The sequence below is a fragment of the Trichomonas vaginalis genome, chromosome IV, assembly GCF_026262505.1.
Source record: "Trichomonas vaginalis G3 chromosome IV, whole genome shotgun sequence".
Classification (NCBI taxonomy): Eukaryota; Parabasalia; order Trichomonadida; family Trichomonadidae; genus Trichomonas; species Trichomonas vaginalis.
The window spans coordinates 20230306-20245554 of NC_067206.1; the positions used below are offsets into that span (position 1 = coordinate 20230306).

Genomic DNA, 15249 nt, shown 5'->3' on the forward strand with positions numbered 1-15249 from the left:
CAAGTATTGGGTAAGGTGGAACACAGTGCCACCATACCCAAGACTGGTTTACTAACTAAAATTGTTTCGTACCGAAATGGCTCACAAAAAAGTAACCGAAAAAGTGACACAAAACCTAAAATTGCGCGGCAATTTTAATTAAGTAGAAAAGATATGAAATTGTTTTATTTATAATATGTAATTTATTTATATTATATAAGATTTAAATTTAGTGAAAAAATAGGCAAAATAAAATTAATTAAAGTTTGGAAGTCTTGCAGCAAGAATGAAAGGCAAGAGATATATAGTGTACCTATATACCTCTTGCCCTTTCATTCTAAGCAGAAATGGGAATTGCAGGTTATGAGGCACTGATATATAATCAGTACCTCATCGCCTACAATTCCCTTTATTAGATTTCCAAACTTTGAGTTACTATCAAGTTATTATATAAACATTAAATTTTAAATTAATATTTCATTAAATTATATATATTTATATGATCAAATTTAATTGTTACAAAAAAATTAAAAAATGCTATTTTTATTTTAGCGCCAAAATTATCACTACTTTGTGAGCCATTTCGGTATGAGATATAAAATCAATTAAAATAAAATGGTACAAGTAAGGAGAATTCTAATTCCCTTCATTTTATGTCGAAAATTCACCCGGGGACACCGAGAACACTTTCCCTATTTTTCATCATTTTTATTCCGCATTCTTTATTTTACAATCACTTTTACGCTGATCATTTAATTTTCACTCTTTTTCATTTATTTTTCATTCATCCTATGTTTGCTTGATATTAGATATCGTTATATTTCTTTAAGAATTCCCCGGTTAATCCTGTTGGTAGAGATTGAAGAAATTGCAGAGATTCTTTTAATGAATGCCCCATGCTTCAACAGAGATTTGCAGCAGACACAAATAGGCGAGCATCTGCTGCTTACCCAAAATTAGTAGCAGAAGCTCGGCATTAAATCGTGAGATCCTTCTTCTCTGTCTATTTTTCATTTAAATATATATATGTGTGTTTAACATGGTAAAATATTCCATATTCATAATTTGAATTTCCGCAATATTAACATATTCAATCTTCATCATCATCGAGCATATGCTTTTCATTTTTTTGGTTTAAATTTATTTAAATAGTGATGAATGGGTGTTAAAGATGAATCCAGTGATTCATTAATGCAATTAAAAGTGTCTTCAAATATTAAATATAAAAATTTTACAAGATCAGGTTTTGAGACCTTTCATAGAATGTTATCAAAGCTAATTGATTTGATTGTTTTCTCCTAAGGCCTTTCTATATTCGATCTCAACATTCATGACATACATACATTTTTCCCCATCAGAAAACGTTGGAAACTGGAAATTGAAACAAAATCGAAAAGTTCTTTTAAGACAATAAATATATATGAATCAATATTTAATCAAAGGCTTTATTTATCTTCATATGTCAAAAATAGAAATCTGTCACTTTTATGTCACTTTTCTGCAATTATTTCTCCACACTACTTGTTTCTCTAACTATTTTATATTAAATTTGCAATACATCAATTATTATTATATTGCTCTGTTAATTTTTATCTTTTCTGATTAAATATGATGCAATTTACTGGGTCGTTATCGATTTTGTAATTTAATCGTTATCGTCTTTTCCTAAACGTGCATTTTCTTCATATTGGGATAATGAACATAACTTGTTCTGAGCTTCCAATGCACAAATCGTTTTTATTCTAAATGGATTCATTCCTACAAGTTTGGCAGAAATCAGTGAATATCATCATATATCAAATTCTTCAATTTGGCAATTTATTTAAAATCGTTCTCAAGAATTCTTATCTTCATGTAGTCAAATAAAACGGAAATGCGAAAACAAACTTTTATTCGATATTACAAAAAAAATTATATTGATCGCTAAGATTTTAACACTCACAATCTTACTGCTCCTTTTTCAAAGAATTGAGATTCGAAAAAGTCTAATTGTGGAAATTAAAATTCTCCACTTTGTTACTTCATAATTTTTCCAAATAATGCAGAAAATATTATGTATTGTCTCACAGAATTTTTTAAATTGGAAAAAATTTTCCCCACAAATTTTATGTCTGATTGCACGTTAGAAATTGCAAAAGGAATTAATTTATCATTTCTAGACATTATTTTACAGTGCAGTCCTTGCAATAAGGGTAGTTAGGAAAAATTGTCAAAATTTAAGTTACCCAGGGAAGATTACTATAAAACTGACTATATAATTAATTGCTTGACATTTGGACGCAAAATGGAAATGGACTGGATCAAAAATAATATCCGCTTCAGACATGACAAATTTATTTTCAATGTTCAGTAATAATTTTGGGTTCATTCTCAATGAGAGTTAATCATGGCTTAAAATTAAATAATCCTATTGTTGAATATCATCAAAGAAATTTGAAAGTTAAATATCAAAAAAAATAGTGTTTATTGTGTTATAGACCGAAAATAGATTTTTTTCGGTTTTATCTTCAAATAATTGAAAGGATGATACCATTATAGGTTTATTATATAGTATATAATCAGTTTTGAGAAGATTGAATATCACACAAAAAATTTGAATGTAAGTTAAATTGCTTGTTGTTTTTAATAGCTATTTAATGAGAAATCCAATATTACAAAATTCAAATTGAATGATTGAAAGAACAGAAAAAGTCATTCTTTTCAATTTCCAATATGCTTCATTGTATTTATAATTATATAGCAAATAAGATATTTAAACTTGAATAAATTCAAATAATTTTTATTCAAAAATAAACTATTTATTTGAGTTGAATACTAATTATCTATTAAAACTACAAAGTTTGTAATTTAAATTATTTTATGAGATCAGATTGAATTAATGAAAGTTTTTTTTCAATTAATATTCATTCCCATGTTACGCATTTTCGAACATTCTAAAACAAATCCATAAATTTGGTGGATAAATGTTAAATTTGATAGATATTGGGGAGTTGTCTACCAATTATTAGCTCTTATCTCTCACAAAAAATAAAAATTAAAAAAATGACCGGATACGTTTCAGAGCGGGAAAAAAAATAAACGTCAAGATAGAATTTGCTATATATAAACAAGTTCTCTCCCAAGTATTAACACTTAATTCTTACGAATCTTGATATAAAATAAAAATCTTTATTATTTATTAAACCTTTATTTTTTCATTTAGCTTCATTTATTTTATTTCATAGTTTTATTCTTAGCTACTTGTAAAATAATTTATTTTTGTATCATTATTTTACAGATTTATTCTTCAGTACATCGATTGTGCATCTAAAATAATATCATTATCCTTATTCTGTTTTTCCCAAAATTCTTTTAAATATTTTTTTGTTAGATTACTTTATACTTTTTACTTTTATTTTTTAATTTAAAAAAATTGGTGATTGTTATTCATTACATTCATTTTTTAAAAAACTTGTTAAAATGAAATTAGAAAATTATGTTTATTATTACGCTATGAATGTGTCAACAGAGATCATTCCTGTATCTGTATCCCATATTTGCCACAACCTTTCTGTATCTGCATTTGTGTATTTCGGTTTCAGCTGATATATTTGATTTGGCGTCTAATTTGTTTCAGTTAATGGATTCATTGGGAGATTTCATACGGAAAGGGTCACTAGTAAAAGTGACATTTGGCGCCAAATTTTTTTAAATTAAAATTGTTTGTGAGATCAGATTGAATTAATTCAATTATCTTTTCAATTAATATTCATGTCCATGTTATGAATTTTCGAATATTTTAAGCCAAATATATAAATTTGGGAGACAAGTGTTAAATTTGCAGGACATAAAAAAGTTGTCTACAAAGTTTGAGCTCTCATCTCTAAAATGAAGTAAATTCTAAAATTAAATTTCCATTTTTTATTGAAACCAAAAATATAGGATCTTGCATTGAATATAGAACATGTATTTTGCGATCCCACTGAAATTGATCGATATTTCGATGGAATGCAAGAGTTATTTTTACAATATGGCACAGATCCACATTTTGTTGCAAATATCGATGAAGCAGATCATTCCGAGTATGTTGACGCAACCAATATGATGTGCATTGTTCATGATTCACATGAAGGTGATTCTATGAAGATTATGGTAAATCGTGTAGTCAGAAGATCTTCCTTGATTGAAGTATTTTTTGCTGATGGCACTTATCTCAAGCCAGGCATCGTTGTTTCTAGATAAACTTATGATGCCGAGCTTGAATTTTACAACTGAAAAGAGGTTTTTCTGCATGGAAGTGGTAATTCTTCACACTCTAGAGAATGTGACTATCTAAAATGGTTAAGTATGTGTATGTGTCTAGTATATGAGTAGATACTATTTGTTTTTATTGTTTCTTTTCATTATCAAAAACTTATTGGTGCACTGTAATCGGTTTGACACTCGAGCTTTTTCCCTTGGTTTTGAAATATTTTCCCATGATTTTTATTGGTATGATATAAGGTAATATATAGATATAAGTCTTAATTCCATTTTAAAAAGTCAAAATTGTTTCCTCGAACTTTTGAGTGTTTCAAAACCTTACCAAAAATTTGAATTGTTAAGAGAAACGATTAAAAATCGACTTTTTGAAGGGCTTGAGCAGCTTTAAATAGATTTATATTTATGGAAATTGTGGAGCAGTTCTAAGCCCATCTGCCTATAATTTTGATTGCGCAATCATTTACATGAAGTCTGAATGCTTCACGAGCAGTGCCACGATGATAGGAATGCAAGCCGTAGAAAGTACAATCAACAGAAATTTTGTAGAGGAAATGTTTCTGCAATTCACGGTAATATTTGTATTCATGATTTAAAATTCTGAAATCCTTAATTTGATGGGAATACGGCTTGCCAGTATTGAAAATGAAAATCATTTTGGTTTTGGCAAATTGATTGTACGATCAGAAAAAACAAAAATGCCTTGAATTTCAAAAGCTATTGCTTTTGAAATTCTAATAAATCCGTAGTTTTGTAATGAATAAACTCATATTTTTAAAGAATCTAAATCGATATTGAAAGAAGAATTGAAAAAGTACAAAACTTTATCAAAATCCTCTTTAAGAAGTGATTGAATTATATCTACTTTAAACTGTATATCATTGTCTTCATCGGTGAGGTCCAGCCAGAAATTTTCGGTAATTTCAATGCAATATTCTGCTGCTTGGCTAAAGTCTTTTAAAATTGAAAAAATCAAATTTGCGTTCATCTTGTAAATAGTTAAAAACTAAAGCCATGTTTTCTGTATAGCGTAAAATTTCAGTAATAACTATATTATCAGCGTAGAATGTAGCGATATATGAAAAAACAATTTGGAAAACTTGTTGGGATTGATAGATATATTTGGGGAATTGTAACTTTGTGATCTGATTGTTCTGAATTCATATTGGTTCTAATGAAAGTTTCGCTGAGTTCTGGTTGCGAAAGTAAAATTAACTGTGAGAGTTCTTCATATCGATTATCTGGTAAATGCTAATTCATCCTTAACAGAATTTGTTGCTCGTTTTCATAAATCTGTGGTCGGATGTAAAAAATAATATCATATAGATACATTTGAGGTCGGCTATTTTCAGTTCTATACGGTTTCCTCTGATTTCTAGCTTTTTTCCATATATGAAATAAAAACAAATCTTTAACAACTTTTTGATATTCTTAAAATAGCTCTAATCAGGATGTTTAATATTAGATAATGATATAGTGTATATTAGATATACAAAAAGTAGCAAGCACCAAAAATTCAAATTTGAAATTCTGCTGAAAATAAGTTAACGCAATTTTGAAAATGAGTTTATTTTCAATAATTATATTTTTATCATATAATCCAAAAATGGCAAATTACATTTTTTAATATGAAATTCAACATTTTTTAAAAAATTTATTTCCAGAAAAATGATTTTTTTTTGAAATTCTTATGCGAATAATTCTTGAAGAAATTATATGATATTGCAAATTCTATGCACAAAAATAGCGTTGAGTAATATTGCTCATGATAACAAACAATTTATATGTAATGTGAATGAAAAGCTTGTGCCACCAAAATTTTACGATATCACTGGATATAAAGATGCACTCGTGTTTGAGTTTTATAAGCGCTTTTTATTCAAACGAGTTGAAGAATCAACTGATAAATCAACTGATAATAAAATAGAACATTATGTAAAAGAACCATATGAAATTCCTAACGACTCTAATATAATGGTTGAACTTATATTAATTAGTGGTACAATGAGCTCAACATGGCAGATTTTTTTGTCACGTAAAGTTTACATTTTTAATGGAAGTGAGCAACACAACTCCTGCTAAGGCTCTTGCCATCAAGAAGCCAGAAGTGACTGAAGAACAGTTCTCTGGCGACGAGGCAATCCTCATGAGTGCAGAGTCTCCAAAGACAGAGATCAGTGATCGTGATCTCGGACTCGAAAGCCAAACGGCACTGAGAGCGGGACGTAAGTCTACTCCTCGAGAACAGCGTCAAGACCAACCATGTCCTAATGGATAGGTTGAAGGAGTCAAACACTGTTCTCGAGGATCTAAAACAGCAGATCACAAAGCAGGTGGAGGAAATACAAAAGAAGAATGGAGTGTGGTAGAATTTACGAAAAAGTGACACTTAACCTTAAATTTCCAAACACTATTTTTTGATTGTATTTTGTTATTTATATATTTATATATATATGTATATTTATATATATATGTATATTTATATATATATGTATATATTTATATATGTATATATTTATATATGTATATATTTATATATGTATATATTTATATATGTATATATTTATATATGTATATATTTATATATGTATATATTTATATATGTATATATTTATATATGTATATATTTATATATGTATATATTTATATATGTATATATTTATATATGTATATATTTATATATGTATATATTTATATATGTATATATTTATATATGTATATATTTATATATGTATATATTTATATATGTATATATTTATATATGTATATATGTATATATGTATATATGTATATATTTATATATGAATAAATAATACATCAAACTAGTTTTAGAGTTGATAGTAAGAAGCGAAGAACAGTACCAGTAAGATACAGCAGTAGTAGCTGCTTCATGCTGCATTGAGTATTGTTGAATAATTTGAAGTAGTGGTTTTTGAAATCAGCACCCCTATGAGAGCGCTGGCGACCGAAACACCACTAGTAAGATTGTGTATTAGAAACTGCTTCATGCTGTGTTGAGTAAGCCTCGATTTCTTTATCAGACCACCTTTAAATTAACCACTCACATTCTCACTGTGGTCCATCTAAAATTTGTAAACTTTATGACATAAAATTATATTATATGGAGTGCGGGACAAATTTGCCAACTGTCACTTTTCAATAACCTTAAATTACACTTTTCTATTTTTTTAAAAAATAACCTTAAATTATATTTGAAGAAATTATGTCTATGATATATGTTTTATGCTAGAATCTTGGAGTTTTCATGCACTACACAAGAGCTCCAAGGTTCCAAGAGTGAATGCTCAATAGCAATTATAGAGATGTACCTTTTCAAAATGACTTTTACTGATTAAATTTAATCAATAGAAGACATTTTGAAAAGGTACCTCTACAATTAGATATACAATAGATTCAAAGCTTCATTTCAGATAGATTTGAAACTTTGAAACTCTTGGTAGATTTTGAGTGAATGCTGACAATCATCTTTGAGAAGGTTTTCTTAAAGAAAACCTTCTCAAAGAGGTTTCTCAGGAGCCCTGAGGCTCCCTTTCGTAATGATTGGGAGCCTTGGGGCTCCTGAGACGAAGAATGGCTTCGCCGAATCTTTGATCAGCAGAGGCCAAATGAAAAGGCCTCTGCTGATGGATTCTCAGGAGCCCTGAGGCTCCCTTTCGTAATGATTGGGAGCCTTGGGGCTCCTGCAGCAGAGTATCGCTCCGCTCCATTAATTTTTTTTAAAAAAAGTGCCGTGTGGCAAATTTGTCCTGTTCCCTATTATATGCAGGATCCCACCTATTACTTAATCTTTTTGGAATAAATGTTTTATAATATTTATCGATTGATTGTAATTTTTTGTATAAAAAAAGTTTTTTATTTATATTAAAAATATATTCGGTTAATGATATTATCTTATAATTTGTAAATAAATCTAGTAATAAAATAACTTTAATAGTTGGTGTCACTTTTTCGAAAATTCTGGTTTTTTCGGTTGAAGGAGTCAAACACTGTTCTCGAGGATCTAAAACAGCAGATCACAAAGCAGGTGGAGGAAATACAAAAGAAGAATGTTCTCGACTACAAAGATGAAGAGATCTCTGATCTAAGATCTCGAGTCAATCGCTTGGGAAGGGAGTCCGACAACTGGCACGAACGCTTCATTACTGCAGACTCATCCTTCAAAGAATTGAAGCACGCAGTCTGGTGCCTTGGTAACTACTCAAGATCTCAGCTCAAAACCTCAGAATAAACGCTTAATTTACTACTATAACTCTTTTTTATACATATATATACCTCATATATACTCATATACTCATAAGCTCACTCATAATATTCATATATAAATCATATATATTGTACTATTGAAAGACAAAAGGAAAAATTTGGCACTGCTTTGCGCCGCTGAAAAAGTATAGAACCTTTGATGAAAAAAAAAACAATAAATGATAAAGTATCTCATACCGAAAATGAACTTTACCAAAAGTGACATTTTGGCGCCAAAAATATTTTAAAACAGTAATATTATCTAAAAATAATAACTTATATAAATTATAAATAACATATAATATGTAAATTTTATAATTAAACAAGTTTTTATTTTAAAAAATTTGAATTTTTTAAGATATATAAGGATTGAAGGGTGAGAGGCATATAGGCATCCCATATACCTCTCACCATTGAATTCATATTAAAAATGCTAAAAATTTGTGTTGATATCAAACACATTTAATTTATCTGTTAGTTTTTTTATATTTTAATTAGTAATATTTAATAAAATTCCTTAAATATTATAAATATTATATTAATAACCCGTTCGAATTTTGCCGCGAAAAATAAGAGTATGTGTCATTTTTTGTCACTTTTGTAAAGTTCATTTCTTTACAAAACACAATGAATGATAACGAATATCGTTTAATGAAATTATATATATGTATAACAATTAAAAATATTTTCGGATTTTTAACTTCTTGAAAATGTCATCGACTTGTTGGGTTTTAAGGGTATTCCTTGCCGAAGCAAGTTCTACATCTGTACGATTCTGTTCTACGGATACATTTTCTCTTTTGGATGAAAAATGACGGTCTACGACAGCTTCTGAGCAAGAAACTGCTAAATTCATTTTAACAAATTCAGAAAGAGCATTGTACTCTTCATTTTGACCTAGAAAATTCCAAAAAGCTTCTAATTTGATTAATGGCAAAGAAATAATACGAACGTCAGTAGTATAATTGAGAAATTTCTGGGCAATTACATTCTGATCGAAGCCGAATCTTGACGCTATTGTTATGATTTCACCAAAAAGATCAAATTGAGAGTGCGGTACTGCATCGAGTACATCATCGGCAATGGCAGTTTCATTGTAATATACATGAAGTTTGTCTTCTTGATCGATTTCGAGTTCAACTTTTGCCTCATGATCAGTAGCAGTTTGAGAATTTGCTGGTCTTGGAGGAGGGATGGGGATCGTGGGATCCTGTATTTGCTCCCATTCTTCGTTATCATCAGCTTCAGCCTGGTCATTTTGAAATTCCTTGCAAACAAATGACAAATAAAACAATATCATTGAAAGAGAATCTTATTCGGTACACTTTTTCGTCGTTTATGTTCTAATCTGTTATGTTGTAAGACGAGTTACGGAAAGTGAGGTGAACCGAAAAAGTGACACTTATTTGGTCGGATAAATTCCCTATATATTTACTTGTCAAAAAAAATCAGACTTTTTTTGCTTTAAAAAATTTATAAGTTAATTATTGAGAACGAAGGTGAAAGGAAATGGATATCTCTTACCTTTCATTCCCTCGAGAAAGTTCAAAAACTTGGGTGCAATCAGAACTGATTGCACCCAAGTTTTTGAACTTTGTATAAGGAATTGTTGGCTATGATGTACTGATCATGAATCAGTACATCATAGCCAACAATTCCTTCGCAAACAGCGGGAAACTTTGTCTGAATAGTTTAACATTTTGGAGAACGGTTTCGACGTTAATACCGCTTTGAATAGTTTAACATTTTGGAGAACTTATACAAAGTTCAAAAACTTTGTCTGAAGAATTCTTCCATCTGTTAAAGGGACATTTTGGAGAACGGTTTCGACGTTAATACCGCTTTGAATTTGTTGATTAGCTTGATTTAACCATTCTAAATCAATTAAATCGAAGATTCTACCACTCATTGGAAAATTATAAGTTTTGAAAAAAACCGTAAATCATTATTGAATCTAAAAATATTTATGTACAAAAAGTCGGTATATATTCTATAATTATTTAAAATAATGAAAAAGTTGATTTGTGAATCATTGAAATATTAATGCTGTTATATATATATATCAGATGATATAAGATGATTTTTTTAAATAAAAAATAAAATTTAATTTTTTAATTGTTAAAATAAGAATAGTAAGCTTGACAAGTAATTTAAGTTTTTGCTTTGTAAAGTTATTTGGTTGGCAAATGCATTGTGTCACTTTTTGTTTGAGTTCACTTTCCGTAATTTGTCTTATGATAGTTAATTTCAAATTGAATTGTATCTTGTAATGATGTACCATTTGGTATAAACCCATATTTTTATAAACCTTTAATCAATGTATTAGATATAATATTTAATACATCAATATTCAAAACAAGTCTTCAATATTCAAATTTTCAACTTCATCTAAGTTAACTGGTTTTTGTTTAAAGATTTCATTTGGAATATTAAATTCTCTATCACTTACACTGTTTGCATCGACTTGATGGATTGGTGGAAATGAATCTAATTCTGGTGTTGGAGGAGATGAAACAATTTGAGGTATAGGAATATTATTTGTTACTTTAACTTTGGATAAGTTTCTTCTTCCTAAATTATAATTATGATAAACTCGTTTGCTAGTGTTACCAACTTTATCCCAGTTTGGTATTTGGTATTCAATACCTGGTTTATCTTCTTTAAATCTAATATAAGTTACTGAACCATCTTTTTCAATCCAATATGCTGCAATCATTTTACCTAACTGTGAACCTTTCTTCCGACCTATTATAAAAAATGACAAAAAGTGGTTTTTTGGCGGTTAAAAAATAATGCTAGAGAAATATAGAAATAATTTTCATTTTACAGAAATATGTAAATATTATTGGTTTAAATTTATATTTTGGATTTTATCGTTTGAATAAAAAAGAGAAAGTAACAAAAGTGTGCAACGTACAAAAAGTGCCAAAGATGCGCGGCAATTTTTACCATTAATAAAGGGGAAAATTAAAATATGGCCATGGTTGATTTTTTTTAACATAGACTCAAAGTTGTTCAGTAGCAATACTTGGAAAATAAATGTTATATATAGTCTTTCTTAGATACACTATACTTTATTTCCAAAAATGAAGTGTGTTTATTTTTTTATTTGCATAAATTCATTCAAATATATTCAATCTTATCAAATCTTAACAACTTGCTCAGTTCATTTTCATGGATCCAAATCTTATACCTGGACCTCTTGATGTAACTGATGATATTGGGCTTTATCCCCTGATAATTCATGAGGAGATGCTTGGTCAATATCCCTACCACAAACGCACCACATATAATCAAGACATAATCAAGTATGAGTGCCCAATCGTCGGATGCCAAGCCTGTGTCAAGTATCAAGCTATTCAAAATGGCGTTCAAAAGATTCTTTTCATCAAAAATGTTCATGATCATCGCCTTGGACTGCCAGCACCCCGAATGTACAGTTCCTCAATTCTTCGCGAGTATCTTCGTCGCTACTTTTCTCATGATGGAACACAATATGAAGCGCTTCTTCATGCATTTCATGAACTCGGAATCCCATATCAAAATGGTACAATTCCTTTAATGTATTCTCAAGATGTCGAGTCCTTAAAAATGCTTGCTTATCGTAATGATTGTATTAAGAATTTATGAGTCAGTATAGACTCGTTTGTTTCTCTTGATTCAATTGTTCTTAATTATCAAAACAATACAAATGATTTAATTCAGTTCATACATTCTGATGATCTTATCTTCTTTATATATGCTCCATTTGAAGCAAAGGGATTTCTTTATGATGAAGGACCTTTCCATGTTGACGCTACATACTTACTCATTGAGGAAAGATTACCATTATACTCTTTAACGAAAAAGACAATGCACCAGTGTATCTTTCCATTTTTTTATTTTAATATTAGACCAGAAACTTCTGAAAATATCCAGCAAGCATTGGTTACATTCTTCCAGTGAGCAAACTTTGAGCCTACACATTTTTCTTCTGACTGCGCCTTGAATATCACAAATGCCATTCAAGAAGGTTTCCCCAACGTAAAACTTGACTAGTGTGCCATTCATGTTTTGCGCGCTATATCTAAGACTCCAATAATATAGGGTGTCCAAAGGTGCGTTTAGCACAGCGCTCTATATGAGACTATTAAAGGAGATATATGCTGATTATAAATATATAATAAAAAATATGAATATATGTATATGATGAGTATGTTGTATTTTGGCGCCATGCCGGGATATAAAATGAATTTTGAGACAAGAGGCGGTTTCGCGGGAAATTTTGGCGGGATTTTTTTCATTTTTTTTTAATGAATCATAAAGAAAACATCCTCGCTCTTGCAAAAAAATGCAAAGACTGTAAAAAAATCTACGAGACATTGGTAAAATGCTTCGGTATGGATGCTCCTAGCTATTCCACTGTAACGTATCATGTTAGGATGTATCACTTCATGAACAAAAAGGCGCCCATCATAAAAATTGACAAAAAATCGCCGGATCAAAGAAAAATCAAAGCAATTCTTCAAGCGCTAGATTAAGACCCAAGAGCATCACTCAGAAGGATAGAGGAGATGACAAAGATACCATGTACAACAGTCAGTTATTATCTGCACAATTATTTGAACTACAAACTAGCGTATACACGTTGGGTTCCGCACAACCTTAATTCAGTTCAAAAAAAATCTAGAGTCCAATCTTCGAAAGAGCTCCTCTCTATATTGGGTGCGTATCAATCCAAGAAGTTTCGCTTTTTAGTAACAGGTGACGAGTCTTGGTTTCAATATGCAACAGAAGCCAAAATCATGTGGATCCCGAAGGATGAAAATCCGCAAACATTCCCGAAGAAAAAAATTGACACACCAATGATGATGTTGTCGGTTTTTTGGGGCGTGAATGGCATCATCGCAATTGATATTCTTCAAAAACCTAATACGATGAATGCTCAGTATCTAATTGACAATGTTCTTACTCAAATTATCAATTCTGATGAGTTTGAGAAATCCAAACAACAAAAACAAAAGTTTGCAATTCATTTTGATAATTCAAGAGTTCACAAAAGTCATAAGGTAATGAATTACTTGGTGGAAAACAATGTCAAAGTTGTTCCAAACCCAATTTATTCACCTGATATTGCACCCTCTGACTTTTATTTATTCGGCACGCTAAAAAAGAGAGCTGAAGGACGCGAATTCGCGAGTCCAGATGATCTTGAAAATTTTGTAAGAGAGCAATTTGAGCAATTTTCTCATGATGATTTAAAGCGTGTCTTTCAAGCCTGGATCGATCGCTGCGAACGCGTGATTGAATCCAATGGTGATTATATTTAAATAAACTTTATATATATGTAACTTGTTTATTTCTATTCGCAGTATTCAGGTTTGTGCTAAACACACCTTTGGACACCCTATAAAAAAATTCAATGATCTTAACAATTATCATGAATTTTATTTATTAATGAAATTTCTTGGTTCTGAGAACAGAAGATGCAAAGGAATCCAATGATGCCTATGATAACATTCTCTCTATTCTCGATAGAGAACCAAAGGCGCTTAAGTATTTCATCAAAACATGGCGCCCTTATATCGAGTATTGGGAAGCAAGATATCATGGAGGTGGTGCATCTACAAACAATGTTGCGGAAAGCCATTTCCGTCAACTCAAACACACATATTTCTTAGGAAAAAAGTTCTTGCGTATCGATGATTTCGCTCTCATGCTTCTTACTAAGATCATTCCCACATACTTGATCCGCATTAAAGTCGCAAACAACAAAGAGCAAATCACATTGAAAGATTTGGAACAAGCAAAACATGATGCATTGTACCAGCAGCAGTTCTTCAAAGACGAATGTTCCAACTTGAGAAAGGGACAGACTAGCCCATTGTCACTTTTTAATTTAGCAAATGAACGCTTATGGAGTGGAGTTTTTGGGTAAATCTGATTTGCTTATAAATGAAATAAAATCAAAAGAAACCATATTGGCATTATATTATGCAAAAATAAATGATCTTACTTAGTACTTTTAAAGTTAATTTCAGAAAAAATTTGACACAATGGTATCCGGCACATACAAGTGGTGTACAACCAAAATATAAGTTGGTTTAAACATATATTGCTATATCTCATGATCTTACTTAGTACTTTTAAAGTTAATTTCAGAAAAAATTTGACACAATGGTATCCGGCACATACAAGTGGTGTACAACCAAAATATAAGTTGGTTTAAACATATATTGCTATATCTCATGATCTTACTTAGTACTTTTAAAGTTAATTTCAGAAAAAATTTGACACAATGGTATCCGGCACATACAAGTGGTGTACAACCAAATCTTCGACTCGATGAACTTGTCATCGAGTTATATTCCAGTGTTGTTCCTTCATTCCTGATTAAGTTGCAAATTAAAGGTCTGGATTCAGAGAGAAGTGTTAAAGTTATCAAAAAAGTCACAAGAGATTTCGAAGAAATGACACAATTTAAAAAAGTCGAATGCATCAGTATGCTTGAAGCTGTTCAGAAAGGTCTGAAAAATGATACACTTGATCCCAACATTGTTTACTCAACATTAAAAATATTATTGCAAAGAAAACATTTGATTTAATAAACATTTAATTTATTATAATTAATTTTTTATTACAGTATAGTAAAAAATGCTATAAATAAATTATTATATTTTATTAAAATGTGACTTTTAATAGTAAGTGAATAAAATAAATCAGGAATTGGGAAAGAAATAAGGTTAATTAAAAATAATGAAAATTACAAGTTTAATGTTAATGAAAAAG

The 15249-nt window shown here is 29.9% G+C and overlaps 6 protein-coding genes and 1 pseudogene across 7 annotated transcripts, besides 17 other annotated features; 4 read left to right on the top strand and 3 right to left on the bottom strand.

Moving 5' to 3' along the window:
- Positions 1-41: part of a mobile genetic element that runs on past the window's edge.
- Positions 1-41: part of a terminal%2Cinverted (terminal inverted repeat of Maverick-1C transposon ID:TVAGG3_0133930) that runs on past the window's edge.
- Positions 42-1605: 1564 nt separating this feature from the next.
- Positions 1606-1659: a mobile genetic element.
- Positions 1606-1659: a terminal%2Cinverted (terminal inverted repeat of MuDR-N2_TV transposon ID:TVAGG3_0134120).
- Positions 1660-2006: 347 nt separating this feature from the next.
- Positions 2007-2187: a mobile genetic element.
- Positions 2188-2450: 263 nt separating this feature from the next.
- Positions 2451-3125: a mobile genetic element.
- Positions 2451-3125: a terminal%2Cinverted (terminal inverted repeat of Banshee-A1 transposon ID:TVAGG3_0134140).
- An 841-nt stretch (positions 3126-3966) lies between these two features.
- Positions 3967-4200, top strand: TVAGG3_0134150 (uncharacterized protein; the record flags this gene model as incomplete). The annotated part of the gene is made up of 1 exon (XM_001320549.1): positions 3967-4200. One exon carries the CDS (start codon positions 3967-3969, stop codon positions 4198-4200), a length of 234 nt encoding a protein of 77 aa, XP_001320584.1.
- Positions 4201-6271: 2071 nt separating this feature from the next.
- Positions 6272-6496, top strand: TVAGG3_0134160 (uncharacterized protein; the record flags this gene model as incomplete). Its single annotated transcript, XM_001320550.1, has 1 exon — positions 6272-6496. The coding sequence occupies one exon, from the start codon at positions 6272-6274 to the stop codon at positions 6494-6496; it is 225 nt and encodes a 74-aa protein (XP_001320585.1).
- An 846-nt stretch (positions 6497-7342) lies between these two features.
- Positions 7343-7371: a terminal%2Cinverted (terminal inverted repeat of MuDR-4N1_TV transposon ID:TVAGG3_0134170).
- Positions 7343-7993: a mobile genetic element.
- Positions 7960-7993: a terminal%2Cinverted (terminal inverted repeat of MuDR-4N1_TV transposon ID:TVAGG3_0134170).
- Positions 7994-9157: 1164 nt separating this feature from the next.
- On the bottom strand, positions 9158-9781 carry TVAGG3_0134180 (uncharacterized protein; the record flags this gene model as incomplete). The annotated part of the gene is made up of 1 exon (XM_001320551.1): positions 9158-9781. One exon carries the CDS (start codon positions 9779-9781, stop codon positions 9158-9160), a length of 624 nt encoding a protein of 207 aa, XP_001320586.1.
- Positions 9782-9989: 208 nt separating this feature from the next.
- Positions 9990-10181: a mobile genetic element.
- Positions 10182-10237: 56 nt separating this feature from the next.
- TVAGG3_0134200 (uncharacterized protein) lies at positions 10238-10390 on the bottom strand (the record flags this gene model as incomplete). The annotated part of the gene is made up of 1 exon (XM_001320552.1): positions 10238-10390. One exon carries the CDS (start codon positions 10388-10390, stop codon positions 10238-10240), a length of 153 nt encoding a protein of 50 aa, XP_001320587.1.
- A 441-nt stretch (positions 10391-10831) lies between these two features.
- Positions 10832-11197, bottom strand: TVAGG3_0134210 (uncharacterized protein; the record flags this gene model as incomplete). Its single annotated transcript, XM_001320553.1, has 1 exon — positions 10832-11197. One exon carries the CDS (start codon positions 11195-11197, stop codon positions 10832-10834), a length of 366 nt encoding a protein of 121 aa, XP_001320588.1.
- A 458-nt stretch (positions 11198-11655) lies between these two features.
- TVAGG3_0134220 (MULE transposase domain-containing protein) lies at positions 11656-12111 on the top strand (the record flags this gene model as incomplete). Its single annotated transcript, XM_001320554.1, has 1 exon — positions 11656-12111. One exon carries the CDS (start codon positions 11656-11658, stop codon positions 12109-12111), a length of 456 nt encoding a protein of 151 aa, XP_001320589.1.
- Positions 12112-12564: 453 nt separating this feature from the next.
- Positions 12565-12592: a terminal%2Cinverted (terminal inverted repeat of Mariner transposon ID:TVAGG3_0134230).
- Positions 12565-13870: a mobile genetic element.
- TVAGG3_0134240 lies at positions 12661-13790 on the top strand (annotated as a pseudogene). Its single transcript has one exon. A coding segment is annotated over exon 1 (1130 nt).
- Positions 13843-13870: a terminal%2Cinverted (terminal inverted repeat of Mariner transposon ID:TVAGG3_0134230).
- A 452-nt stretch (positions 13871-14322) lies between these two features.
- Positions 14323-14360: a terminal%2Cinverted (terminal inverted repeat of MuDR-5_TvMULE4 transposon ID:TVAGG3_0134250).
- Positions 14323-15249: part of a mobile genetic element that runs on past the window's edge.
- Positions 15240-15249: part of a terminal%2Cinverted (terminal inverted repeat of MuDR-5_TvMULE4 transposon ID:TVAGG3_0134250) that runs on past the window's edge.